This window comes from Lemur catta, chromosome 1, assembly GCF_020740605.2.
Source record: "Lemur catta isolate mLemCat1 chromosome 1, mLemCat1.pri, whole genome shotgun sequence".
NCBI classification, from domain to species: Eukaryota; Metazoa; Chordata; class Mammalia; order Primates; family Lemuridae; genus Lemur; species Lemur catta.
The window spans coordinates 135,453,678-135,479,609 of NC_059128.1; the positions used below are offsets into that span (position 1 = coordinate 135,453,678).

General features: G+C 39.7%; 1 protein-coding gene across 1 annotated transcript in view; it reads left to right on the forward strand.

Moving 5' to 3' along the window:
• The first annotated feature begins 5,879 nt into the window (after window positions 1-5,879).
• GPR158 (G protein-coupled receptor 158) overlaps window positions 5,880-25,932 on the forward strand; it is a 352,568-nt gene continuing 332,515 nt past the window's right edge. Inside the window, exon 1 of the mRNA XM_045535100.1 lies at window positions 5,880-7,168. Within this exon, the coding sequence (XP_045391056.1) occupies window positions 6,282-7,168 (887 nt within the window). The 5' untranslated portion in view covers window positions 5,880-6,281. The remainder of the gene's footprint in view (window positions 7,169-25,932) is intronic.

The window sequence follows — 25,932 nt, forward strand, 5'->3', positions numbered from 1 at the left end:
CACCGTCTAGGGGATGGACACACCTGAAGCTCTGACTCTGGTGGGGCAAAGGCAATATATGTAACCTAAACATTTGTACCCCTGTCATATGCTGGGAAAAAAAGAATGCAGATTCCAGGGCCCTAGTCCAGACTTACTGAATCAGCAATTTTGGGAGTGGGGCCACTAATCTGTGCTTTGACAAAAGTTCTCTAGGTGAATCCAATGGTATAGTGATTAAGAGCATGACACTGGAGCCAGATGGCTGTATTACTTAGGGTAATTCATTTTTTTGGTTGGTGGTTTCTCATCTGTAAAATGTTAACAGTACCAAACTTATAGGGTTATAATGAAGATTAAATTAGCTGAAGTATGTAAAATCCTTAGAACAATGTGTGGCCACTGTAAGTGCTATATAAGTGTAATAATAATATTATTATTATTTACTGGTTTTATTTTTTTCACAGGCCAGGTTTCACAGTTCATAGCAAGGTTTTGTGTTTACCACGACATCTTTTCTCCTAGTATCTTAGAGTTACTTTCCATGGCTCAAGGCAGTATTTCTCAGCATGTGTTCCACAGATCATTTCCAACCCCTGGGGATGCAGATTTTAAAGTCCCACTCAGATCTGCACAGATCAGAATTCTCTAATGATACCTCTGCATCCTGAAATGTCAAAATCTCTACTCTTGGATAACAAAGTCTGTAATCTTCATTTTGCAAATGGGCACATGAGACTCAGTGATAGCATATATTTAGGGAAACCCAGAATCTCAGTAAGACCAGGAATAACAACTGGATTTCTGATTTTGTGTTATATTAAAAGACTAAGCTGTCTGTAGTTTTGTTTGCTTTATCAGAAGTTTGCCTGGGGTTGTGTCACTTTGTTTACTGAGATCCATAATTATTTTAATTTAAAAATAACATTTACCTTATAAATTTAAGAATATCAAGAACAATGAGTTCCTAGGAAATACACTTAGACCATTATCCACACTCAGCTGTAATTGTTCCAGTTGTGGATTCTGTATCCAATATATCACTCTTGTATTACAGATGAGGCAAAAAGGCTCAGAGAGGTTGAAAAAATTGTCAAAAGTCCCATGATTAGAAAATGACAGAACAAATTAGAGCTGGGTCTCCCAATTGCCAATGTAGTATGTTTCACCGTGTCCCATTGTCTTAATCTTTGTTTATGATTTAAAATAATATTTAAATTTCTGTAAAAAATAATTCTACCTATACCACTCTGGTTTCAGCATATCTTCCTTTTTATAATAGTCATAAATGAATCATATAAAGACTACTAATAACTCAAAACTCCATTACATAATGCTTTTTTTTCAGTGCAAATTTTACTGTTCTAAAGCAATTAGATTAGCTTTTCAGGTTGTGATAAAAAAAATCCTTGAGCTTTTTCACACAGGGACTACAGGTCTTGTATCTATTGTTCTGTTCAAGCTCCTACATGGCACAAATGTGCATTTAGACAACTTAGTTCTTAATTTTGAACCATGCACAGGGATATTTCCTACATCTAAAAAGTATGTTCACATAATTGGGGGGAGGGGGATATTCATCTCAGGTTCACGTGTCTTGATTATCTTATAAAATGATTTTCCTTTTGTCTCAATTATACTTTTTATATTACATATGAACTTCAGCTTATACCAGTTATTTTCTTCCATCCCATTTTCCTGCTAAGGACAGAATATTTGTAGTCTTAGTGCATTCACACCCTACTCCCTCTGCCTAAGGCAAGTTTCTTCACATCTTACACTGAGCTAGTTTCCTGCTATCTACTATCTAGGTAATTACCACTCATCCTTGAGGTTTCAACTCAATTGTCATCTCCTCATAGAGTCTTTCTTTCTCTTTACACAAGAATCTCTCTCCCCGTATACCCTGCACTCTTTGTCACTTCACAGTGTTTATTTCTTCATGGTATAATACCTACCACAATATGCAATTCTCTCTTTCTCTCCTGCTACTTGGCTCTAAGGGCTCTAAGTTGGCAGAAGATGTGCCTATATTGCCCCAGTACCAAGCACAATGCCTGATACATAGTAGAGGCTTGAAGAAGCACATGGAATTTCACCCCAAAATATGGCTCCCTGGTATAATGAGTATTTTGAGTTAAAAACCTTTAGAGATCAGCAGGCTTTGGAAGAGACTTTTCTCCTAGCTACATAAAGACAGGACAGATCCATCAAGGACAACAATTGTCCTTGTTCCCCTACCTGTTATCTCATCCTCCATTACAGGAAAGAAGACCAAGAATGTAACCACACCTGAGCAGACCCCTTTACAAGATAAGAACTGTCTCCAAGGATCATTTAAATTCCAAGAAAATTATTTACAAGTTAAAATCTGTTTCCTGATCTAATCATTATTGCCCCTCAATAGAATTTTCTCCCCCTCCTTCCATAACCTATTTTACCAGGACCCAAGCCCCTATTCGCTCTGTAACCTCAGGAGGGCATATGAACTTCTGGATCCATTGGGAAATTGGGCAATCACTCTGTGATTCTCCTGATGTGCACAGTTAATAAATTTGTAATCCTTTTCTCTCATGAATCTACCTTATTTTGAGTTGATTTTTCAGCAAACTTTTAGGGGGGCCAAAGGCCTTGGCCTCCACAGGCTCAATGAATATTTGTTGAATAAATGACATACTTTATACAAGATAGGGTGGAATTTTGTACTCTGTATGGATGTGTGTGTGTTAAATCTTGGTTCCTTTTAGATCATTTCCTTTACTTATGGACACTAAATAAGGTTGTCTATCTACTTAGTTACCTTGACTGCAGACCTATTAAATAGACCAGGTTCAACCTGCGTGCCTTATCTTGAGTGGAACTAGGTTTTCTAGAGCATTCTGGATCACAATGCACTAACTTCTATATCTTGCAGTCTATGGTAGCCTCTGGCCACAGGTGGCTACTGAGCACTTGAAACATGGCTAGCGTGAAGTGCTATGCGCTGTGTGAAATCCACATCAGAGTTTGACTTGGTATTAAAAATGTAAAATATATCATTAATAATTTTATATTATCTACTTATTGAAATATTAATAACAATAATTTGGACACACTGAGCTCAATAAATATATTATTAAAATTAATTTCAATCTTTTTCTTTTTTACTTTTTTAATGTGCTACTGGAACATTTAAAATTTTTATATGGATCATATTTGTGGCTTACATTGTATTTCTATTGGACAGTGCTGTTCTAGAGCCAACTAGCTCATCCCAGTTGTCTGGCAATGTAGGCTGAAGGAGATCCATTGAAGGAAATGCTAAAATTGCAAGAGCATCTCATAGTCTTCTCTTTTCTCATTACATATGCTCAGGGGAAGGATGGGTACCCTGGGAGAGTGGCTCAGGTGTCTCACCAGTACAACTTCAATATCAAATCCTGAGGCCCAGATACAGTTTGTGTCCCAAGACACAGAAACTTTAAATGTCTTGCCAGTGATCACATATCTTTCTTTACAACAAAGTTGGGACCAGAACCCAGGTCTTTGGATTATGCTGAGTCATTGACTTATTTATAGAAGGACCTACTAATAAAATTATATCTTTCTTTTAAAGTTAGGTATTAGAAAATTTTAAAGAATTATTAACAAGTTATGTAGGTTTTCTAAAAAGATCCATTGATGAGGAAATTACACATCAGTCTTTAGATGCTTAAATAAATGGAAAATTATAATGCATACTTTTGATGCACTAAATAAACAGAAACTCCTTCTGTTATTATTGTCATATATTCTATAGTAGAGCATTAAACTGGGATGATCTTTACTTAGCATAAGAGCCTACACTGCAAAGCAAAATTTAAACAAAAAGTCGGATATGAACATGAAATCTACTTATAAGTAAATAGAAATCTAATAACCATTCTTTGCATAGCTATAAAAAGTTGCTTGGAGACCTTGCACTGCAGTTTGGAAAACTGGTTGCTATGTCTTCTTCCAAAAGCTCTCATCACCGGCATATCAGGCAGACTTCTCTTGGGCCAGGAGATGGATTTTTAACTAATTAGCTTCATCATTATGATCTTCAGGTTCATTCACTAATTTAGAGACTATATAGAGAAAACCTACTAGGTGCCAGGTAGTGCTCTAGGAGCTCAAGATACTATAGTGATCAATGCAGACAGAGATTTTTGTTCCTTTGGAGCTGATATTCCAGTGCTTAAGTATTTTCTCAATAGGGAGAATGTTACAGTCTAAGTGATGCTAACTTAGAATGCCATGAGGGACATTTTTTTTTTTTTTTTTGAGACATAGTCTCACTCTGTTGCCCGGGCTAGAGTGAGTGCCGTGGCATCAGCCTAGCTCACAGCAACCTCAAACTCCTGGGCTTAAGCGATCCTACTGCCTCAGCCTCCCGAGTAGCTGGGACTACAGACATGCGCCACCATGCCCGGCTAATTTTTTGTATATATATTTTTAGTTGGCCAGATAATTTATTTCTATTTTTTTAGTAGAGACGGGGTCTCACTCTTGCTCAGGCTGGTCTCGAACTCCTGACCTCGAGCGATCCACCCGCCTCGGCCTCCCAGAGGGCTAGGATTACAGGCATGAGGCACCGCGCCCGGCCATGAGGGACATTTTTGTTAGTTGGGAATCAAAGTAAACTTTTTATTTGTGTCTTTCTTGAGAAATTTGAAAATGAAGGTGCATATGGGAAGTAGAGGTACATAAAACACTACATATCTAGTACTGATCTATTTTCAGAGCGTCAGAGGCACTCTTAAATTCCTTAATAAGCTTCCTATACAACAATTAGACTGTGTTAAGGGGTTTCCTAATAATTTGGGGGACTTGGCATATTTATTCTTTTCTTTCTTCTTCTATAGCCCTGCCTATAGCTAACCAGAAGTCTCAGTTCTTATCTCTCAATTCCAGGAACTCCCATTCAGAATGACTTCCCTTCTCACTCAACTCAGGCTCATACTCATTCTCTCACAGTCCAACCAGTCTTGCCCCTTGCACCTGTTCTCTCCCTTATGCATTTTTACTTGGGCACATTTTCACAGATTCCCCTTCATTCTGGCCCCAAGTAGAGATTCCTTAAATATAGCATCCCCCTGCCCCCCATTCACTGGGGAGTGTTTCCATCACTCCCTCAGAGCTAAGACCAGCCCCAGCAAGTGGGCTTTAAGCATTTCTTTAACTTACAAGGAAGAAGATTTGACAATTTGCTTAAAACGAGCAGATGCTCAGGAGGACACGTCTCCATCCTATGTCCCTCCTCCCAGATTTCAGAGAGAAACGAAAACTACTCCCTTCTCCCTCTTTTCCAGGCGAAGGAAAAGGCTGGCAGCTAGGCATGCAAGACGCCGACACCCTCCTCCTCAGTGCGTCCAAGTTTCCTTCGCTCTGAGGCACAATCTCTCAGCTTCTCCCTTCGCTGCCGCCCACCCAGCCCACCCCCGCAGGCTTCCGAGTCGTCAGGGAACGCGAGTGGGTGACAGGACGCGGCCGCCTCGCGCCCGCGCCGCCCCCCGCGGCGCCTCGGGTTCAGCACTGGACAGCGCCCGCCGGCCGGCAGATGGCAGCGGCTGACTGACAGGGCAGCCGACCAAACAGGGGAGCAGGACGGCTTGAGGCCGCCCCGCACGGGTTCGGTTGCGGCCAAGCTGTCTCTTTAAACTGGCTTTCCTCCGAGAGCAGGGGAGGCAGGAGTGTGGCTGTGGCCAGACCCGGAGGCTCCAGTTAACGCGCTGCCCAGCCCTGCGACTCCGGAGAGGCCAGCGTCTCAGCGACGCTCCGCTCCTGGGGCCGACCTGCTCCCGCGCCGCGGTGCGGGGCTGCGCGCTCGGCGCCCCCGGGCGAAGCGGTCGAGGAGGAGCCACCGCGGGAGGCGGGAACGACCCGCCGCGGCGAGATGCTGGAGCGGCGTCTTCGGCGGCCGCGGCCGCGGCAGCTCCCGAGCACACCTCAATGAGAGCGGCGGCGGCGGCGGAGCAGGAAGACGTAAGCGGGCTAACTATAGCGCCGGGAGCGCGGGGATGCGACCCGCTCCGCTCCAGGCTACGCGGTGCGCAATCCGGGCCGGCCCGCTGTGCCGCGGGTACCACCAGCGCTGCCACAGGTGATTTGATTTCCCGTGACCGTAGCTTAGGGATCGGGCCAATTGCGAAACATTCCTGCTTTAAAGTCCTTCTGGACCGGGTGCCATCTCGAGAAAGGGGAAGACTCTTTAGTGAAAGTCTTACGGGTGAGAAATTGACGATCGACATTTAAAAAGTGACTCCGCGTCTCCCCTCCTCTCTGCGAGACAGACAGGAGCCATGGCTTACCCCTTACTCCTCTGCCTCCTGCTCGCTCACCTGGGATTGGGAGCTGTCGGCGCCAGCCGCGACCCTCGGCCGGACTCCCCCCGAGAGAGGACTCTGCGGGGGAAGCAGCACGCCCAGCAGCCGGCTCGAGCCTCTGCCTCGGACCCCTCGGCGCCCTGGAGCCGCTCCAGCGATGGCACCATCTTAGCGCAGAAACTCGCCGAGGAGGTGCCCGTGGACGTGGCCTCTTACCTCTACACCGGGGACTCCCAGCAGCTGACGCGAGCCAACTGCTCCGGACGCTACGAGTTGGCTGGCCTGCCGGGGAAGTCGCCAGCGCTCGCCAGCTCTCACCCTTCCCTGCACGGGGCGCTGGACACACTGACACACGCCACCAACTTCCTCAACATGATGCTGCAGAGCAATAAGTCGCGGGAACAGAACTTGCAGGATGACCTGGAGTGGTACCAGGCGCTGGTGCGGAGCCTCCTGGAGGGCGAGCCCAGCATCTCCCGGGCGGCCATCACCTTCAGCACCGAGTCGCTGTCCGCGCCGGCCCCACAGGTCTTCCTCCAGGCCACGCGCGACGAGAGTCGCATACTGCTCCAAGACCTGTCCTCCTCCGCACACCACCTGACCAATGCCACGCTGGAGACCGAGTGGTTCCACGGGCTCCGGCGCAAGTGGAGGCCCCACTTACACCGCCGAGGCTCCAATCAGGGGCCCCGGGGCCTGGGCCACAGCTGGCGGCGCAAGGACGGGCTCAGCGGAGACAGGAGCCATGTCAAGTGGTCTCCGCCTTACCTGGAGTGCGAGAATGGGAGTTACAAGCCTGGGTGGCTGGTTACTCTTTCCGCTGCCTTCTACGGGTTGCAGCCTAACCTGGTCCCAGAATTCAGGTAGGGGAGGGGAAAAAAGGCAAAAGCAATGCCTTCCTTTCGGTTTTGCGGGTGGGTGCGTGCGTGGGGAAGGAACACTCAGCTGTGACACGCTTCTCACCCTCAGAGCAGAGATCCGGGTTTAGGGGCGCCCCATGAGGGCGCAGGAGCTTAGGGGCGAGAAGCGCCCCACGTCTGTCAGCTTCGGGCACTCAGCGACCGCCTTTCTCTCGGGTCAGTTTCCCGCGGGGTGAGGGACCCGGGAGCAGTTGGTAGAGCACAGACTTCAGCTGCTCTACGTTTCCCTCCATCTCTCGGGATAGCGGGTAGGGGCGTTCCCCATCAGGGGTGATGCGACAGAACTTCGTGAGCTCCGGTGTGCGCGCCAGGCACAGAGTGGCGAGCATCAGATGAGAGAGGAGAAACGGGAGTGAGAGGAAGAGAGTTCCTTATTTCTGCCACTTTAGGGTAGCCTCTGCCTGCTTCCCACACGTGTAGTTTGGGCACTGGTCTGTCGTTAGCCAGTTCCCAGAGTGTATAATTAAAACTGTGCTATCCCCCGGGCAGTTCTGTCCCTAAGCAGTGAGTCAGTCTCAGCAGTGTAGCTGTCTCCACGATCCAGACTTTGCAATTTGGTCAGTGTGCTCCCCCTACCATGCCCTCCAACATCTTCCCCTCCTTGGTGCTTTTTCCCTCCTGTTCCCTGTGTTAGGCACATCTAAGGGCTCCAGCCCTTGACACACTCACACACTTTACAAATGAACTTAGTTTTCTTCCGGAGGGAGGAATCAGTTCTGGTTGAATTCACTCAGGGAGGCTGAAGGAAACTTAAACAGTTTCATGTTTCCTGTCTCAAGTTACCGCATTTGCGGGAAGCTGAGAATTTGCAAATTAGCAGGTTGTAACTTCTGCCCTGGAAATGCCTGACCTTTGAGGTGAGGAATTTCTAGAAGCAGCCTTTAAGAAAGCATGTGAGGAAAGACCAGAAAGGAAAGAGTAGGAACTCTAGACAGGGTTTGGGAGATTGACTGGGATCCTTCCCTATTCCCATGATGGGAGGCTCTGGGCAGAAAGTATGGGGGCCGAGAGGTTGCTTCTCTTCTTTTTAAAAGCCTGGGCAGAAGTGAGAAACCTTTGCGAGCGTGCGCAGGCGCGCGTGCATGTGTGCGTGTCTAATGTTCTGGCACAGCAAGGACAGGACGCTGACCTGCTGAAAGACACCAGATACAGATCAAGTACTGGGTGGGCAAGTGGGGAAAGTCAGAAGGCTTGTTTACCTTGGCACTGCCATTTATTGTCGAATGACCTCCATCAAGTTGCTTAATTTCTCTGGGCCTCAGCTACTTAGCTATCAAGTGACGGAGTTGAACTAGATAGTCTCTAGGGGGCCATCCAGTTATAAAATTCTGCAGCGTTTAATGCTGGCAATATTTGAAAAGGCATGAATGAAAAACAACCCCTTTTCTCTGATTCTGCAAGACCATATTAAATGTGTGTGTGTTTCTGTCTCTTTTAAAGGTCTTATCTTAAACCAGAGTAACTCTTTCCTACTTTCAAGATAATCTCATTTCCTCCTTATTCCTGTAAGATCCTATTAGTAAGAGCTGAGCCCAGCTTTGAATCTTGGCCATATTGTTTGCTCAGAAGAGGAAAAATCAGTAGATGCCATTCACTGCCAGCAAAATATTTGTGGCCTTCAGATGAGCCTTTTTAGGGAGCCCCAAGTCCCAGGATCTATCTATGTCTAGCTAGCGAGCTAGCTCTTCTACCTAACATTTACTTGATTGATGTCAGGCTCTGTGCTAACTGCTTTGCATGCATCATCTTGATTAATCATCCCAACTACCCTATGAGTTAGGTTTTACTATTTTCTCTATTTTACAGGAAAGGAATCTGAAGCACAGAGAGGTGAAGCTTCTTGCCTAAGATTGCACAGCAGTTAAATAATATAGCCAGGATTTAAGCCCACTTCATACCATAAATACCACTATGCTAACTCTGTTTTATGCAGGTGTCCCAGGAGTGCTGCATACAATGTCGCTGCTGCACAAAATGTATGTATTTTCAAGGGTCAGATATGGAGCTGGGGATGAAAACCATTTTCAGAATTATTTATCTTAAGGATAAGGATCAGAAAGCATAGGTTGCCTAAATGAACTCAGTGCCTTCTACCAGCCAAGATGAAAGGCTGAGGACACAAAGGGTCTGAGGTTGTGAGGGCTCACATGCCCCTTACTTACTATTATTATTAGTTTTTTTACTATGTCCAGAAAATACTTTGTTTCTTTAAATGCCTTCATAGTCACTGATGGTATTTTTTCAGCCCAGGCACAAAGCCAGCCATTTAGTGTCTGGCTCTCTATAGAAGCTGGCTGGTCTCAGCAGCGTCACAAAAAGCAGAATAAATGCTCTCCTGTGAGTGCTTTGCCCTATGTCCAGTGCCCCTCACATACTGTATTGAGAATTCGCACAGATGTTAATTATAGGAACTGGAAGAAAATCTTACAGGGATCAGATAGTTACATCTGTTGTTTCATAGATGAAGAACCAGAACTAGAAAGGTGAAGTGACTTGTTCAAAAATCACATATCAAGTTTGTAGCAACAACAGAAATGGGATCCAGGCCATCTGCCTCTGGCATATACTATGCTTGATATGCATATACCTAAAGCACATTTCTGTGACTCTCTGGACCTCTAGAAACAACCTATGTTGGGGACATACTTTATTCTTTATCATCTTTTAGAACAAAAGAAAAGATTAGCCCATAGAACACAGCTGCTGATTTTTAAAAAAAGATTATATTGTTAATTTCACACATTTGAGGTACTGTTTAAGTGAGGCTTTTCTGTTTCTTCATACTCACGAAAGGAAAAGATTTTTTTTGTTGATGATATTTAATCATCTAAGATACATATTCTAAAATTCTACAAAATAGAATCGAATTCTACAAAATAATATTAGACAGGTATGGTAACAAGGTAAACCTGAATTTTTGAGAAACCCTGATTAGGAACCCTAATTATGATTTTTAAATAGTATTTTGAACAGGTAGAGTGTTATTTGCAAAAAGCCTTACCTATAATAAAAATACATTGATAATTATTTACTTATGGAAGAGAAAAAGAGGAAAAATTTTGTAGTTAAAATTTTCATTTTAGATTAGTTAATATTTTTCCAGGTCTTGCTTACAAGATTCGGGCATTTAAATGACATTATATTTTATTTGTAGAGAATGTACATCCAAACATGAAGATCAAAAGTAATGTGGAGAACTCAGTCAACTACCTTCTTATATTACTCTTTATCACTGTAAAAACCTCTCATAATAAATTTTATTCCCCTGTTTCAGAATGATACAAATATCTTAAAATTTGAAACCTAGCATAAGACACATGTGGGAAGAGAAGTTTATTGCTCATATTTTTCTTTTGAAAAAATGACACTAATTTCTATCAACCAAATGTCTCTTGAGTCTTATGTTATAGACCTATGGTATAAACATTTTATATCCTACCAAAAAAGAGAGAGAGTAGTAATTTAAGGTATACCCTAAAATATTTTTATTTATAACATTAGGTTTGTGATGTTGGAGCTCTTTGGTTCGCATAATAATTTTTTCTTTGTGGAATTTAAGGTACCACGGAGTTGTATCCATTCTGCCGAATGCATAGACACCTCTCTGGTGGTGGCTAGAATTGTTCAGTGCCTAGGATGGGTAGGAATTTACTTAAGTGCTTGTTGAATTTAAATGAAGCTTAGTTCCCTTGGGAATTAAATCTTCCTTGATAAGGCTGGAAAGGGAATTTGGAATTCATTTGGTTTCATCTTCTTATTTTATAGTTGAGGCAACTGAGACCCAAAGAACTAAAGAAATTTGCTAGAAGTGGCACAGCTCTTTTGTGGCAGGTTAGAATTAATGGGAACAAATATTTAATAATTACCTACTATATGTTAGATGTTTTATATATACCATTGCATTTGATTCTTAGAACTCAGGCAGTTACAACTTCTAAAAAGTTGAGCAACCTGCCCAAGGGAACATAGCTAGTAAATTAGGGAGCTGAAATCAAATTTAGATCTATCTCATATGAAGCCTGTGTAGCTTTTTTGCCACCCTATGCTGCTTTCTATCTCTTGATTACCCAATTTTATTTTTACCTTGAAAAAAATAAGATGGTATTGGCTTGAATTAATTAACATCCTTGGCCCAAATAATTGATATACATTTATTCTTTGTAGGCCAATCATACAATCAAATATGTTGTACAGTGAGAAGAATATTTGATTTGAGTCAGAACTTTACCTCAAGTTCCAGCTTTGTCTTTGACTGGCTGTATTACCTGTCTGGAAATCAGTTTCTGCATAATTAAAATGTGGAAATGGACCTGATGGTCTCTACATACCTTTACAACTCTTTGTTTCATGAGTTCGTAAGTGGCCTATCCAAACGGTCAGCAAGTGAGCTTTGGAAGCAGGGTTGATAAACATAAATCCAGTACTTTGTAAAAATGACATCGTTGGGAGAGTTGCATGCAGAAGAAACCAAGGGAATGCTAGATCTGGTGTTTGGTTAAAAAGGCAATGGGGCGATGAAGGAAAGAGCACAACAACGGGGAAACCTCTTCTTAGAAACTAATGAACATCAGTGTTACTGATTCACTGACTGCCTGAGGGTCACTCTGCTTTCTCTCCTTCACATGCATATACCCATACACCTCATTCAGTGATTCTAGTGCAGATTTGTGCTTTCAACAAAAGAGGGCAATTCATAGGGTATAAGGGAAATGACCACCTTGCTCTAGACCAAACTTATCCTATGCTTTTATCGTAGTAGCTGGTAATGGTGAAGGGACTTAGCTATAGGAACAGCCCAGAGGTATATTCCTGGATTATAGATTAAAGGGTTTTTAGATGAAGTTCTGCTATTGAGGCTTTTGAGTCTCAGTTATGTCATCTGTAAACTGTGAATAGTAATGTGCATCTCCTTTGGGATTCTCTGAAGACTAAATGAAGAACTGTCATTACATAGGAAGTTCGGTAAATGTTTTTGTATCACAGCTTCTGTCTTCCCAAATGCTATCTTCAGCTGGCCATAACCGTCTTAGTTTAGCTGTATTAAAGTCATGTGATTTATAGTAATTTATAACTTAGATAGTGGTTTAGTTTTGTTCCTAATCATTGTGAAGGCTTGTAATGGCAGTGGATCATGGTAGAAATTTTGGCCTTAGAGACAGAAAGTGTTGGCACCAGCCTGGATCACACCCTTGACTTATGGTGATACCATAGGCAGTAGTTGCCCTTCCAAGCCTCAGTTTCCTCAAATGTAAATTGAGGCAGTTGGACTAGATGACCTGTAAGGCTCCTTATAACTCTAAAAGGCTATGATTATGCACATAATTCAATGTATCACTATAACTTTTAGAGTTTTATTTGATTCATTGCTGAAATCAGTTAATGTATTCTCATATAAATGCAGAACATGTTCATATGTTCTGTTTGACTTTACAATGATCATTTACTCGTAGAATATTTAGAAAAAGTGCTATCAATGTAAGCTGAGTTACATACATAATGAAAATGAGGACTCCATTTCAAAATAAGAACAAGCACCATCTGAGTTTACAGATTTGAAATCCCCCCTGAAATGTACTTATAGTCAACATGAAGTTGTTGCTTCACAGATTTCTAAACCAAGGGCTTCAGTATACTTCTGTAATTTCTCTCAAGATAATCAATGTTTAGACATTTTGAAGCTTCTTACTCTTAAAAACAAACTGTTTTCAATTTGTCTCTGTAGTTGGCTTTGCAATTTCAAAACGGGGTATTTATTGTGGTGCAGCAGTGGCACAGGATTATCTTGCATTTTCTAGAATATGAATTTGGAAACAGAAATGGGGTTTCTAAGACTGCCAAATAAATTATAAGAGTATATGCCTACTCTCTGGGGAGGGAACTGATGCTCTCACTACACTGATTTTACAGCCTCAACTTCTAGATAAGCCAAATGTTATTTTCAGCTTCAGAAAGGCAGCAGTTTGTTGTACATGGTTCAGGTTTTAAGGCTACCCATTTTCAGTCCCACGAGTGCTATTAAATTCAACATATACTGCATTTTATGATGATATTGTAATATATTGGGATGCCAAGAAGTATGTTGTTGATGCTATTTTGCAGTTGATTGGTACAGAAGCATTAGGGCCCTGTCTATTTTCTCTCTTCAATTCTGGTTTGGTGTTCAGAGGGTTGTTTATGCAGAATTGCTATGACAGTACATTGGGATTTTGATAACTTTGACATCTTGATGGCCATTATGTGCAGATAAACATTTCAATAATACTGTGCCATGCTTGGGAGAGTTTGCAGCCAATAGTGTTACAAAGCTCTTTCCCAGCACAGCAATGTCACATGCATTGGTGGGGCTTGTTTTGCTGGTCTTTTAGCCTTATCTGCTTTTCAGTTTTTAGTAACAAACTACAGTCTGTTTAGTAACAAACTAAATTACACATAGTGTAATTTTCACTTTGGTTGGGCAATTGTTCTCCCAACAAGTCTTTCTTCCTATAGGAAAAAACTTGACCTATAAAAATATCTAGGTGGATACCTATTTCATGAAATACTTCTTCAGTTTGAGAGGATTAATCCTCTTGGCTAAAAGTCTTTCACAGTTGTTTCCTCCCTCTTTCCTATAATGCCAAACCTAGTATAGGAACCAGGACTGAATTTGCTTTCATATGGAAGGATATTATAGTACCTCAAAGCAATCACAGGATACATCTAATTTCATTACCTTCATTATAGGAAGAGTTTATGGAAAACACAGGTTAGCTTAAATGTGATCTAATCCTGGTAAAAGTTTACTTTTCCAAACAAAAATCTTGTTACCTATCATTTTCTCCAAGAAGGCAATATCCCCACCACCCAACACATACACACACACAGTACTAATACTTCTAATTAATTGTGGTCCAGTTACTTTTTATTCACTGTAATATCTGCTGTAACTTTCCCCGATTAAAAAATATAACTAAATCAAAACTATGTAGAAATTTTAAAAATCCTGTCCAATTAGCCAAGTACCCAGTATACTACAACTTAAAAGAAACCTTAGGGTTACATAAGATTTGGTTTTTTTTTTTTTTAAACCTAGTTTTCTCATCATTTATGTGTTTTGTCTGATGTATATGCCATGTTACATTACTATAGAAAAACTTTTATAAAATAACATGACACATAGCTTTTACCTGAGAAAGAGGAAAAGGTGCTATGGTAAAGAATAATGTATTTTATTAATTCTAACATGCACCATTTTCACATTTTGATATCTCTCAAATTGAAATATATCTTTGATTGAGGGCATGCCATTTTTGATTGTCATTTATTTTCTTTTAATGATATATAATAAAACAGTGCATTATACAATTAATACCATCTTATATTTGATGAAATTTGATATTTGGAAATGGGAAAGTAAATTCCCAGGTCTCTCCAACTATAAAGTTCTATTATCATCTATGAAAGTTATCAAGATGCAGCAAAAAGTGCACATAAAGAAACACAAAGTATAGACCTTACTTCTATATATAATTTAGATTGCTATTTGTCTTCATAATAATTTTGTTCAAAATAGACAAGCTATACTAAAACATGTAACCACATTTTCTTTCTAATGTATGTGAAATACACAAAATACTGGGCCAGAAACTAGAAAAACTTTTATTTTCAGAAGGGGTAAGGTAAGACTCTCAGGATAGATAAGGTTAGGAGCAAAATCTTTCCCACACAATCTGGCAAAGTATTTTCACTCACACTCTGGAAAAATGCCTACCACAGTGAAAATAAAAGACCACTGATAGAATAGGAGGCAATAGATATGTCTCTCCTTTTTAAAGTGCTTAAGGTTTTACAGTAGAAGTAAAAACTTCTTGTGCAGCGTTATAACTAGTTTTGGCCAATGAGATTTAGATAGAATTGTGGTCAGGATAAGTGCTTTTTCTTTTCTTTTTTTCAGTTGCCTGGGATGGAATGAAGTTTGTTTTTCCCTTATTTGGTGCCTCAGACCACTGTGTAGAGCCGGGTTTCTCAGCCTCAGCACTACTGACATTTTGGGCCAGATAACAATCCTTTGTCTTGTTCATTGCAAGATCATTGTATATACAAACCATGACATGAGAATTCAAAAATTTTGATGGATCAATGGAATATTAATTAATTTACATTTATATGTCATCAGAGTTCAAAAATAACATCTGAACAAATTATTTGAAGAATCTGTTGCTAGGCATGGTTTTACTACTTACATGGTTAAATGTTTTATATTTAAGGTTTCCCATTAAAAGCAAAGGAAAGTGTGTATGTGTGTGTGTATGTGTGTGTATCTGGAGACACAGAGGAGGGGGAAAGTTGTATAGAGAAGAATCGGGAGGAGAGAAAAATAATGGAACAAATGGAGATGAATGAACAGATGAAAAACAATTAGCAATCTCCAAAGCTGTGGAATATTGTTTTACTTTTTATATGAAGCTGTGTTCACCACTGAGCAATTTTACAGTTCTGATGAAACTGAACTATTAATATTTTCCCCAGAAGGTAGTTGAGGAATCAAGTTCCTGAGGATTTAATCATTATAAAGATAAGCTGCCTGTGCTTGCATTTCAGAACTTTATTTCAGGAAGTCAAAGCTATTATTAGGCTAATGCAGTGATTATCCCTTTAAAGGAATATTAATACCTTAAAATATATATTTAAAAAAGCATTCTGTTTGCTTTTAACTTTATTAAGTCAAGTAGAAGTTGCTCAGAATTTGAACTTATTAGAAATGAATTTCCTAGAAGTAATGATTAAAATGCTATATTACATAGATATTAAGGTTTTAATAAACATGTTTAAAGATGCAGTTTTTAATATTACTAATGTTTAGAATTCTGTTGAGTCAAAAGAGAGCTTCAAAAAAAATCAATGACCACAAGATGAAAAAAATATTTAGGCTTCACAGTCAGTGCAAACTACGTTAGCACAAACTGATGAGTGACCACTTCTTCATTTCGAATCTGTAAACACATAATATACATGAGCTGCCCTGAAACAGGCAGGAGAAGCTTGCTGATGTATTTTGTGTTAATTATGAAGAAATGAGAGACAATGTTGTGAATGTTAGAGTTGATACCCAAGCTCCTAAAAAGAAAGGTGAAGATTAGGTATTTTCTGGATAAGGCAAACTTTCGAGAAAGCTGTTTCGGGTATTGATTTAATAATTAGTTTTGTAGAAACTAATACAGTCCTCTGAAAGTTATTTAGCAATATATGTCTTTCCACTTCTATGAAGAAGAGGCATATAACAACAGATGATATTGGGGCATTCTTTACAGAAGCAGTGTTTTAGAAAATATCATTGTGAAAAGCTCCTTTTTGAAGAATTAGTATTAATATTTCAGAAGTGAAGGGGATTTTAGAGATCATGTAATCCAATTTCTTTTTATGGGTGAAGAAATTGACACCAAAGGAAGTGGTGACCATCACTTGTGCTACCTGCAGCTGCAGTGAAGTTTTTGTTTGATAATAAGCATAAATAAAAAGACACTGAGTCATTAAGTGAAGGTTAATTTATGTTCATTGTTCCTTGATCCCAAACCTGGTTGGACATCAGGATCACCTGGAAGAATCTGATAACATGTTCCTCTGGACTCCCCAGACCTTGTGAATGAGGCAATCCGAGGACAGGATCAGAAGTTTATATTAAAAACAAAGTCTCTGTAATTCAGAGATAGCTGGTCCTTAAACACAAACTTGTGGAAAAAGTAAACTATTTGATAATGTTGAAACATATATAACTAATTCTACAAGACTTCGAGAATAAAAATTAAATATTGTAAATGTTTAGCAACTTTAGCTTTAGCCATTGGAAAAAATGCGGTTACAGGCTATACTGGGTACCTGAAGCATTTCAATATTGTGAATGACCCTACCAGGACTGCAAACTTTAGAATGTCTGGCAGGTTCTTTATGAAGGCAGGGAGCTCATAGGTACTGAGTCTTGCAAGGAGAAACCATTCAGCTATATATACTCCTGTTTCTCCCTCACTTTATTTTGGGTTCTTCTTTGTTTTCTCACCTTTAAAATAGAGGGTTATCATAAGAGCAAGCTGCCTTTCTTATTATTTGTCTCTTTATGTAAACATCCTATTCCCCAAACAGTCCTACATGTCCTTTAAGCACAAGGACCATATTTTATGACTTCCTGTATTCAGTACCTTTTGAAACTACCTTGCACATTTCAGGGAGGCAGTATGGATGAATGTCTAGGAGGAGGGGTTTTGGGATTGTAAACCTAGATTTGAATCCAACAGTTTCCACTTTCACTTACTGTGTGACACTGGGCAAGGTATTTAACTTTGCTTGTGACTCAGTTCTCTCACTGCAAAAGGTGTAGAATATCTCCTATTGTTGTAAAGCATAAACAATCTTATATATGTAAATAGGCTAACATAATTTCTGGAATGTACTATCCTTTTAAAAAAAATTATAGAGTACAGATGGTCCCTAACTTACAATGGTTTTGACTTACAATTTTTCAACTTTATGATGGTGCAAAAGTGATATGCATTCAATAGAAACCATACTTCTGTGTAGTATTCAATAAATCACATGAGATTTTCAACACTTTATTATAAAATAGGCTTTGTTTTGGATAATTCTGCCCAACTGCAGGATAATGTAAGTGTTCCAAGCATGTTTAAGGTGGGCTAGGCTAAGCTATGATGTTTTGGTAGGTTAGGTGTATTAAATGCATTTTTCAACTTAGATATTCTCACCTTACGATGGGTTTATCAGGCTGTGACCCCACAGTACTAGAGGAGCATCTGTATATAACATGCACCTGGCTAAAGCTGCAGGCACTGAGGATGTAATAGCGAAGACGACAGATAAAATCGCTGTCCTCATGGACTTTTTTAAAGAGTGGGAGTGGGGGGAGATAGATAATAAATAAGAAAAATAAAAATAATGAATAATTCTTGATAGAAACAAGTGCTATAAGGAAATAAACAGGATAATGTGGTAGAGAATGGCTGAGAGGTAGGGTAGGATGCATTAAATAGGATGATCAGGTCAGGAAAAGACCTCTTTGGAGAAGTGGCTCTGAGCGGAGAGGTGAAGCATGAGAAGGAGACAGGGAGCAAGCTGGGTTCATCCCATTCGACTGGGAGCAGCAAAAACAGAGGCATAGAGATAGGAATGAGCTTCAAGGGCTCTAAGAACAGAAGCAAAGCCAGTGTCACTGGAATGTAGTGAGAGGTGAGTAATGTGGCAGGGGATGAGAGGAAGGTATGGAGAAGGTGCTCCAAAAGTGGTTACAATGTTGTGATAATACAGGAACATGTTAGGTGCTTTAAACATTTCTACCCCTCCAGTAATATGTAAATTGTGAACGCATCTTCATTTCCCCCCTCTGGATGGCTTTACTGTACTGCTCTTGTTTTACTTGGCTGCCTCTTTCTTTTTTCTTCTTTCAGTTGCTGCCTTCCTGCCCATTGCCTTCTTGAGCTTTGGGAGCTTGAGTTTCCTGTTTCTCTGATGAGATTCCAGTAAATGAATAAGATATTTCTAATTGCTCTATTCTTGAATGTAAATGTTTAAGTTGGACTGTTTGAAAGGTAAGGGAGGTAGTAATAGGAAATCCAGAATTCCTTGGAAAAATCACTTTGGTGCTTTTCTTGCTCCCAGGCTAAGGCCTGTAAAAGGAAACACTTTACAGACACAAACAGCAGGAGAACAGGGGGAGAGGCACAGCGGGTCAACTCCTGGCAAAGCATTTCTTTTCCTCTCCAGCATGCCTCAGATGACATCCGGCAGGTCTTCGACCTCTTTCAAGCTGGTGGCTGGCAGGTCTTGTCATTTGGCATTTCCTGATACACACTTTGCTGCCTTTTATGGTGAGGTCTAAGATGTCGAGGTCAGGGGCTGCTGAAAGAACTGCCAGTAAGAGGCAAAAAGGCGGGGGAGTGAGACTGGAAAATCCAGAGGTGAGCTCACTAACGTTTGGGATGTGAACTTGGAGGAGGCAGACTCCACATGACAAGAAAAGAATTACAGGCGGGAGTATTTTTAATGATGAATATTAACAATGGAAAATTGTGATTATGGGTTTTGGGAAATAAAATTATTATTAGCTTCTCCAATATGACAAACGTGGAATTTAGCTTCTTTATGTTCTTCTTTCTTCTCTCTCCACTGTCCAGTGTTTTATTAATCATATTTTTGTTTTTAATTTTTCTGTTGGTTACCTTGGTTTTTGTATCTATAAATGTTAGACAGTATCTTCTATTCTTTACTTTTCCTCCTTTGCCCTCCTACTACTGTTTCCTATTCCACTATTTTTAGATAAAGATTGTAACATTTACATTCAGTTACTGTTGTAAAAAAAAAAGTCTGTGTTTTGTCCATTAGTTTCCTCTAAGAATTGAAACTTGAAAAACCAAATCCCTGCCATTTCCAGACTGTTCCAAATTTCAAAGTCCAATAGATCATCTCTCTTTTTTCAGATCACTTGCTCAAAACCATGCTACATATTGTGTATGTATGCATTAGGATTTTTTTTTTTTTTTTTTTTTTGAGACAGAGTCTCACTTTGTTGCCTGGGCTAGAGTGAGTGCCATGGCATCAGCCTAGCTCACAGCAACCTCAAACTCCTGGGCTTAAGCAATCCTACTGCCTCAGCCTCCCGAGTAGCTGGGACTACAGGCATGCGCCACTATGCCCGGCTAATATTTTCTATATATATTTTTAGTTGTCCAGATAATTTATTTCTATTTTTAGTAGAGACGGGGTCTCGCTCAGGCTGGTCTTGAACTCCTGACCTCGAGCAATCCACCCGCCTCAGCCTCCCAGAGTGCTAGGATTACAGGCGTGAGCCACCGCGCCCGGCCTGCATTAGGATTTTTCACATATTTTCCCCACCCTTGGAGTTGCTAATTGCCTTTCTTTTTCATGTCAAACAAATCATACTTTATTTCTAAGCTATTCCAATTTCTTAAATCATTCTATTTGTTAAAGAAAATTCCCATTTTTGCTGAAGACATTCTTGAAGTCTCATAATTTGTGCAAGTTGCTTTAGGTCTTCCGCAGAACAACTACCATAGAGATCTTTCCAAATTATTGACCTTTTGATTAGTTCAACAACTGCATGTTGGGTGCAAGGCCTCTTATTTCTTGAAGCCTTCTTCACCCCATGAAGCACATTCTCAAATATTTTTTTCACAAAGGAAATGTGGAGGGTAAAATTTCTAAGTCTTTTCATGTCTGAAAATGTCTTTGTCTTCAAGCATGATTGATTGTCAGAACTTAGAAATATAGATTCAAAGTCATTTTGCCCTCAGAATTTTAAAGACTTTGTTATATCATTTTTAGCATTCATTGTTGCTGATGAAAACTTTGATGCTAACCTGATTTATTACACCTTTGTAGGTAATCTTCTCTTTTCTCCTCACGGAAACTTTAAAGATCTTTTCTTTTTCTTTGGGGTTCTGAATATTCATGACGATGTGTTTAGATGTGATTCTTTTTATTTGCTAACCTTGCCACTTAGTGGGCCCTTTTAGACTTTTTCACTCAGAAATCTGCTTTTATGATTACTTAAATCATTTTCCACTGTCCATTTTCTCTTTCTATAACCCCTAAAGTTGAGTATTTGACTTTCTGGATTGATCTCTATGTATCTTAACTTTTCTCTCACTTTCCATCTCTTATTTTTTTTACTTTACCTTCTGGGAGATTTTCTTATTTTTCTTCCTTTTTTCTGTTGAAATAGTTTTCATTTGGCAATCTCTTTTAATGTTCATGAACTCTTCACTGCTCTCAGATTTTTTCTTTTTCATAATTGTATGTTCATTTTCTTAAATCTCTTTGAGGATCTTAATGAAAAACATCTATAAATTATCTTTTGTTCCTTGAATTATTGCTGTTTGTTCCAGGTTCTGTTGTTTTGCTTGTTCATACTTGTTCTCCTTCATGCTACCAGGTCTCCTAAATGTGATCCTTAGTTGGTCATTAGTTTTATGACTGAAGGACTAGGTTAATTTATAAAGTTAGATGGGATGTATCTTGTGACAGATGTGTAGGCCTGGTTCCTCAGTAGATCTCTCCCTTGACTGTCAGACTTCATTCACTTTAGGATGCCTGAGAAGGAAAATCAGCAGTCTCTGCCCCACCCTACACCTTTATTCTGGGAGAACTAATAATCATTCTAGAAGCATTAGCTTTTCTCAGACATTTCTTTCAATCTCTTTACAGAATAATTCTTGGTTTCTAGCTTGGCAATAAATGCCATCACTGCACTCAAGGGAGGAGATGTGCCAACTCATGTAACTGTTTAGAAGGAAGTCCTTCAATTCATCACCTTAATGTCTGCTTCAGTTTTCATTCCCACTCTTGATACCTGCCAACTTCGGGCTTAAAATCTTTCTGAAAGCTCTCCTGGAAGAGCAGTTTCCACCTCTGCTCCAGCCTTCTCCTGAACATGTCCTGGGCTTGGCTGCCACCACCCTGGCTTGTAATCAGTTCAATCCTAGAGAAGTCTATCAAATCTCTGATCAGCTACTTCTCCTCATTGTATTTATTCCCTCGTGTACTTATGTATTGTCATTACAGTTGGATATGGAGGGAGGAGGTAGAGAAACTTTTGCTTAATTCACCGAAAATTTGAACTGAGGTCTTCTAACCAGTCTTCTTACCCTTCTACCTAGAATATGGACATCATATTCAGCTCTTCTACTTGTTAGTTGTGTGTTTTCAGGCAAGCCTTTCACCTCTTTGTGACCCAAATTTCTTAACTATTATTTAGGGAGAATAATATTGACCATGTATAGTTGGGATATAAATTGAAGAGAATATCAGTCATATCCAGTTTTAATAAGGATGTTTTAAAGATGTCTAGCATGAAGTCTATTAGGATCTAGAAAAAAACATTATTTAGAAATTAAAAACCTGTACAGATGGTCAGGTGTGAAATCTGACTTTAAGATCTATATGAATAATAGCTAGCAGAGAAAAAGAGAGCAGTGTATTTAAATTTAGGAAATTATTAACAAAAAAGACGTATCTTTGTGGAGATTTTTTTTTTTTTTTTTTTTTTTTGAGACAGAGTATCACTCTGTCGACCCAGCTAGACTGTAGTGGCGTCATCATAGCAACCTCAAACTCCTGGGCTCATCATAGCAACCTCAAACTCCTGGGTTCATCATAGCAACCTTAAACTCCTGGGCTCAAGCGGTCTTCCTACCTTAGCCTCCCGAGCAGCAGGGGCTACAGGTGTCCACCATAATGTCCAGCTAATTTTTCTATTTTTTGTAGAGATGAGGTCTCACTCTTGCTCAGGCTGGTCTCAAACTCCTGACCTCAAGTGATCCTCCTGCCTTTGCCTCCCAGAGTGCTAGGATTACAGGCATTAGCTACTGCGCCTGGCCCTTTGCTTAGATATTGAAGTAAAATGCTAATATATATGGTATGTTTAATTAAATCACCAGGAAATCTCAAGGTATAAGACAATTATTATATATTTTAAGGAAGATTACAGTGTTCACATTAGACATTTATTTTCTCTGACAGAACATGCTTTGTTCTTATTTTTTCTTTCCTGGCAAGTCAAAAAAATATAACTTTGGATATATTATGTAACTTTTCTGAATCTTATTTTCTTCATCTATAAAATGAGAAAAGTATTTCCTCTCCCAGAGGACTATTTGAATTAAACAAGTCAATAGAAGTGACCTCTCTGTACGGTTCCCTGACAACAAATTGCCTCATCCCATTCAGAAATGGTCATATCCAAAGAGGTTCCATAAAGAACACTATGGTGATAAAACAAATCATAGGTTAACATTATTTCAGTGAAGGAAAACCACTAAAATGAGATATTAATCAGCTACCTCTGTAAAAGCAGAAGATTCAAGGTATATTTTTCAGGGGGGCAATCACCTATTATCAGATTCTAAACCTTAGCAATTTTAAGAGACGTACTGCATTTAACTTTGAAAATGCATCAAATACCAGAATTGTATTTGTGGACAGAGGATAGATGTTCCATCCTGATTGACCTTACTTCATTTAATATTTATTGGTTCTCTTTTTATCAAATTTGACTTATTTTTTCCACACAAAATGTACAGACCTTGCCCAAGGAAGTCTTGACCTGATTGCCAAAAAGACTTCCAAGAACAAGAAGCCAGACAGATGGAAGATGTGTGTACTATGTAAAGTTTTGGCAAGCTTCTCTGGACATGTCTGCTGCAAAGTGGTGTGGGGGAGGAGAACATTTTCTTGGTTTAAGACAGACTGTTGTCAAATTCTTCTTTTAGAGGGGGCTTAGATCTTACAAATCATGTAACCACAGGAATATCAAGTCCTGATTGAAGTTATGGATAGTTATATGGTTGGAAAATAGACTTAAATTGATTTCTGGCAATATTTTGGGAAAATATTTTATTATTATTACATAAGAGCACTAGGAAAAAAAAAGACTGCTACAAATGCCTCTTAATATGGCCTTCTATATAAGCAGAAAACCATTTGATAATGATATTCTTATATAACTAATGTCTACTGTTTTGTAGAAATGCAAGAGGTAAAAATGAACTTACTATCTGAAGGCTGCACAGTGGGTCACCATATAGCAATGAGGGAAAAATAAAGAGTATTTGTTGTGAAATTGTGTTCAGTCATCAATAGGCCAACTACACTTAGTTGTCAGATGGTCTGGTCAATGGAGAAGACCAAAATGCTGTAAAATAATGTAAAGAGGTTTATTCTGAGCTGAATATGTGCATCCATGGCCTAGAGAGCCATGCCCAAGGAGCCTTGAGCAAGTGGTCTCGTTGTGGTTGGGTTACAGTTTGGTTTTTATACATTTTAGGGAAACAGGAATTACACATAAAGTCATAAATCAATACATGGAAGGGATACATTGCTTTGGTCCTAAAAGGGAGGACATCACAAAGTGGGGAACTACAGGTTATAGGTGGGTTTAAACAGTGTTTGATTTGTGAATGGTTAAAGAAATGAAGCTTTATCTAAAGGCTTGGAATGTTTTAAGTTAAGATAAGGAAGTCTGTTAATCAGAGACAAGCCACTTGACATATACTAAGACTCAAGTGATCTGTTAAGTAAATTGATGACCTGCAGGTGTGGTTTAAGCTTTGCCTTACGTGGTCTTAGGCCTGTAAATGATTTTTTTATCTTATTGTTACAAAGAATAACTCCAGAAGGGACAGGACGTAACTAGCCACGTTTGACCTTCCTCCTTCTCCTCATGGCCAGCAACTCAGCTTTAAGGGTTTTTTTTAGGGGAGGTCCCGTTGGCCAAGAGGAGGGTCTAACCGTTGGCTGGAGGGGGTGCGTAAGATTTTATTTTAGTTTACAGTCTACAATTAGTTCATATTAACAACTTAGCACTGTCTGTGGGTGGGGTTCAGTTAGAGTCTGTTGAGGGTTTGGATGAAGCCTGACATCATGATGACAAGACAACTTCTATTAGGCCACGGGCGTTTTCATCCTTTTTGTTTGTTTTAAGAGAGCATGCTAAAAATATTTCTAACCAGGTTGCCAAGATTTAGAAGCTTTGCCTTAAGTTTTAGAAATAATCATTTGTTTTCCTGTCTTGACCTGTATCAAACACACTTGGTTGAATAGATGTAACCAGATATGGGTTCTCAAATATCCAGGGTTTTAAGAAAGAGTTGATTAAAAATGAGAACAAACCATTTATTTGGTAGAAGAGAAAAAGTTTGGAAGATTGTCTTACTCTAAATTTCGAGGAGTGAAATAATTATTCTCTAGTTTTAAATTATAACTTTTTCTACTTTAAAAATATGTATTCACTTAGAAATTATAAAAAATAATGATCAACCAAAATTCTAATCACTCACAATCTTAATGCTCAGAGATAATCACTGGTAACATTTTGGTATATATCTCTTGCTGTAAAACATGTATTAAAAATATTTTTCCTGTTTTCTAAAAATGTATATCAAATATCATACATTGCATTTTGATTCATATTTCAAAATTTATTAAAATATTCTCCTGCAGTATTATTCTTAATGGCTCCATATTGTGTACATGTATTTAAGGTTTACTAAAAATGCAGCCTTGATTTCTTGTGGTTAAACAATTTACTTGGCCAGAAGGTAGGTGAATTGACTGGTGATTTTTAAAGGTGCTATCCAGATCCCATCCAGATTTACTTGCATGTTAACAAGCTAGTCCGTGACTATTTTATGGATGCTGCCAGAAGACAGGAAGCTCCTGAGCAGAGAGAAAGGACTTCATTACTCTAGAGTTTCAGGTCTGTCTGTGTCAGTTTCCTATTCTGCCCAAGTCCCACTGAGGTAATGCAAAAGGCCCATGATGGATTCCTGCACATGCAATGGGCTGTGTTGTAGGGTTAGGTAGATAGTTAGGATCTCTGACTCTTCTCGGGACAAGGGTGCCCTGCTTTGGTACTGTTTCAAGCAATTGCTCCACTTGGGAAGAAGGGTAAGGGTGGGCACTCCATTTTGGTGCTGCCCCACCCTCAATCCTATCCCGAGCAACTGCTACACCTGGGGAAAGAGGGAATGCTTTATCAATCTAGGAATTCCCCAGCCCAGGCATAATAAGATTTAGGAAGAGCCCTAGAGTAATGTAAGGGTAATTAATATGCCATTAGCTTGAAACTGCATTGCGGTTCACGCTTTCCGCACCCCACCAGGTAGGCTTTCTTAGAGGGAGCTCATATATATGCAGATGGAATTTTG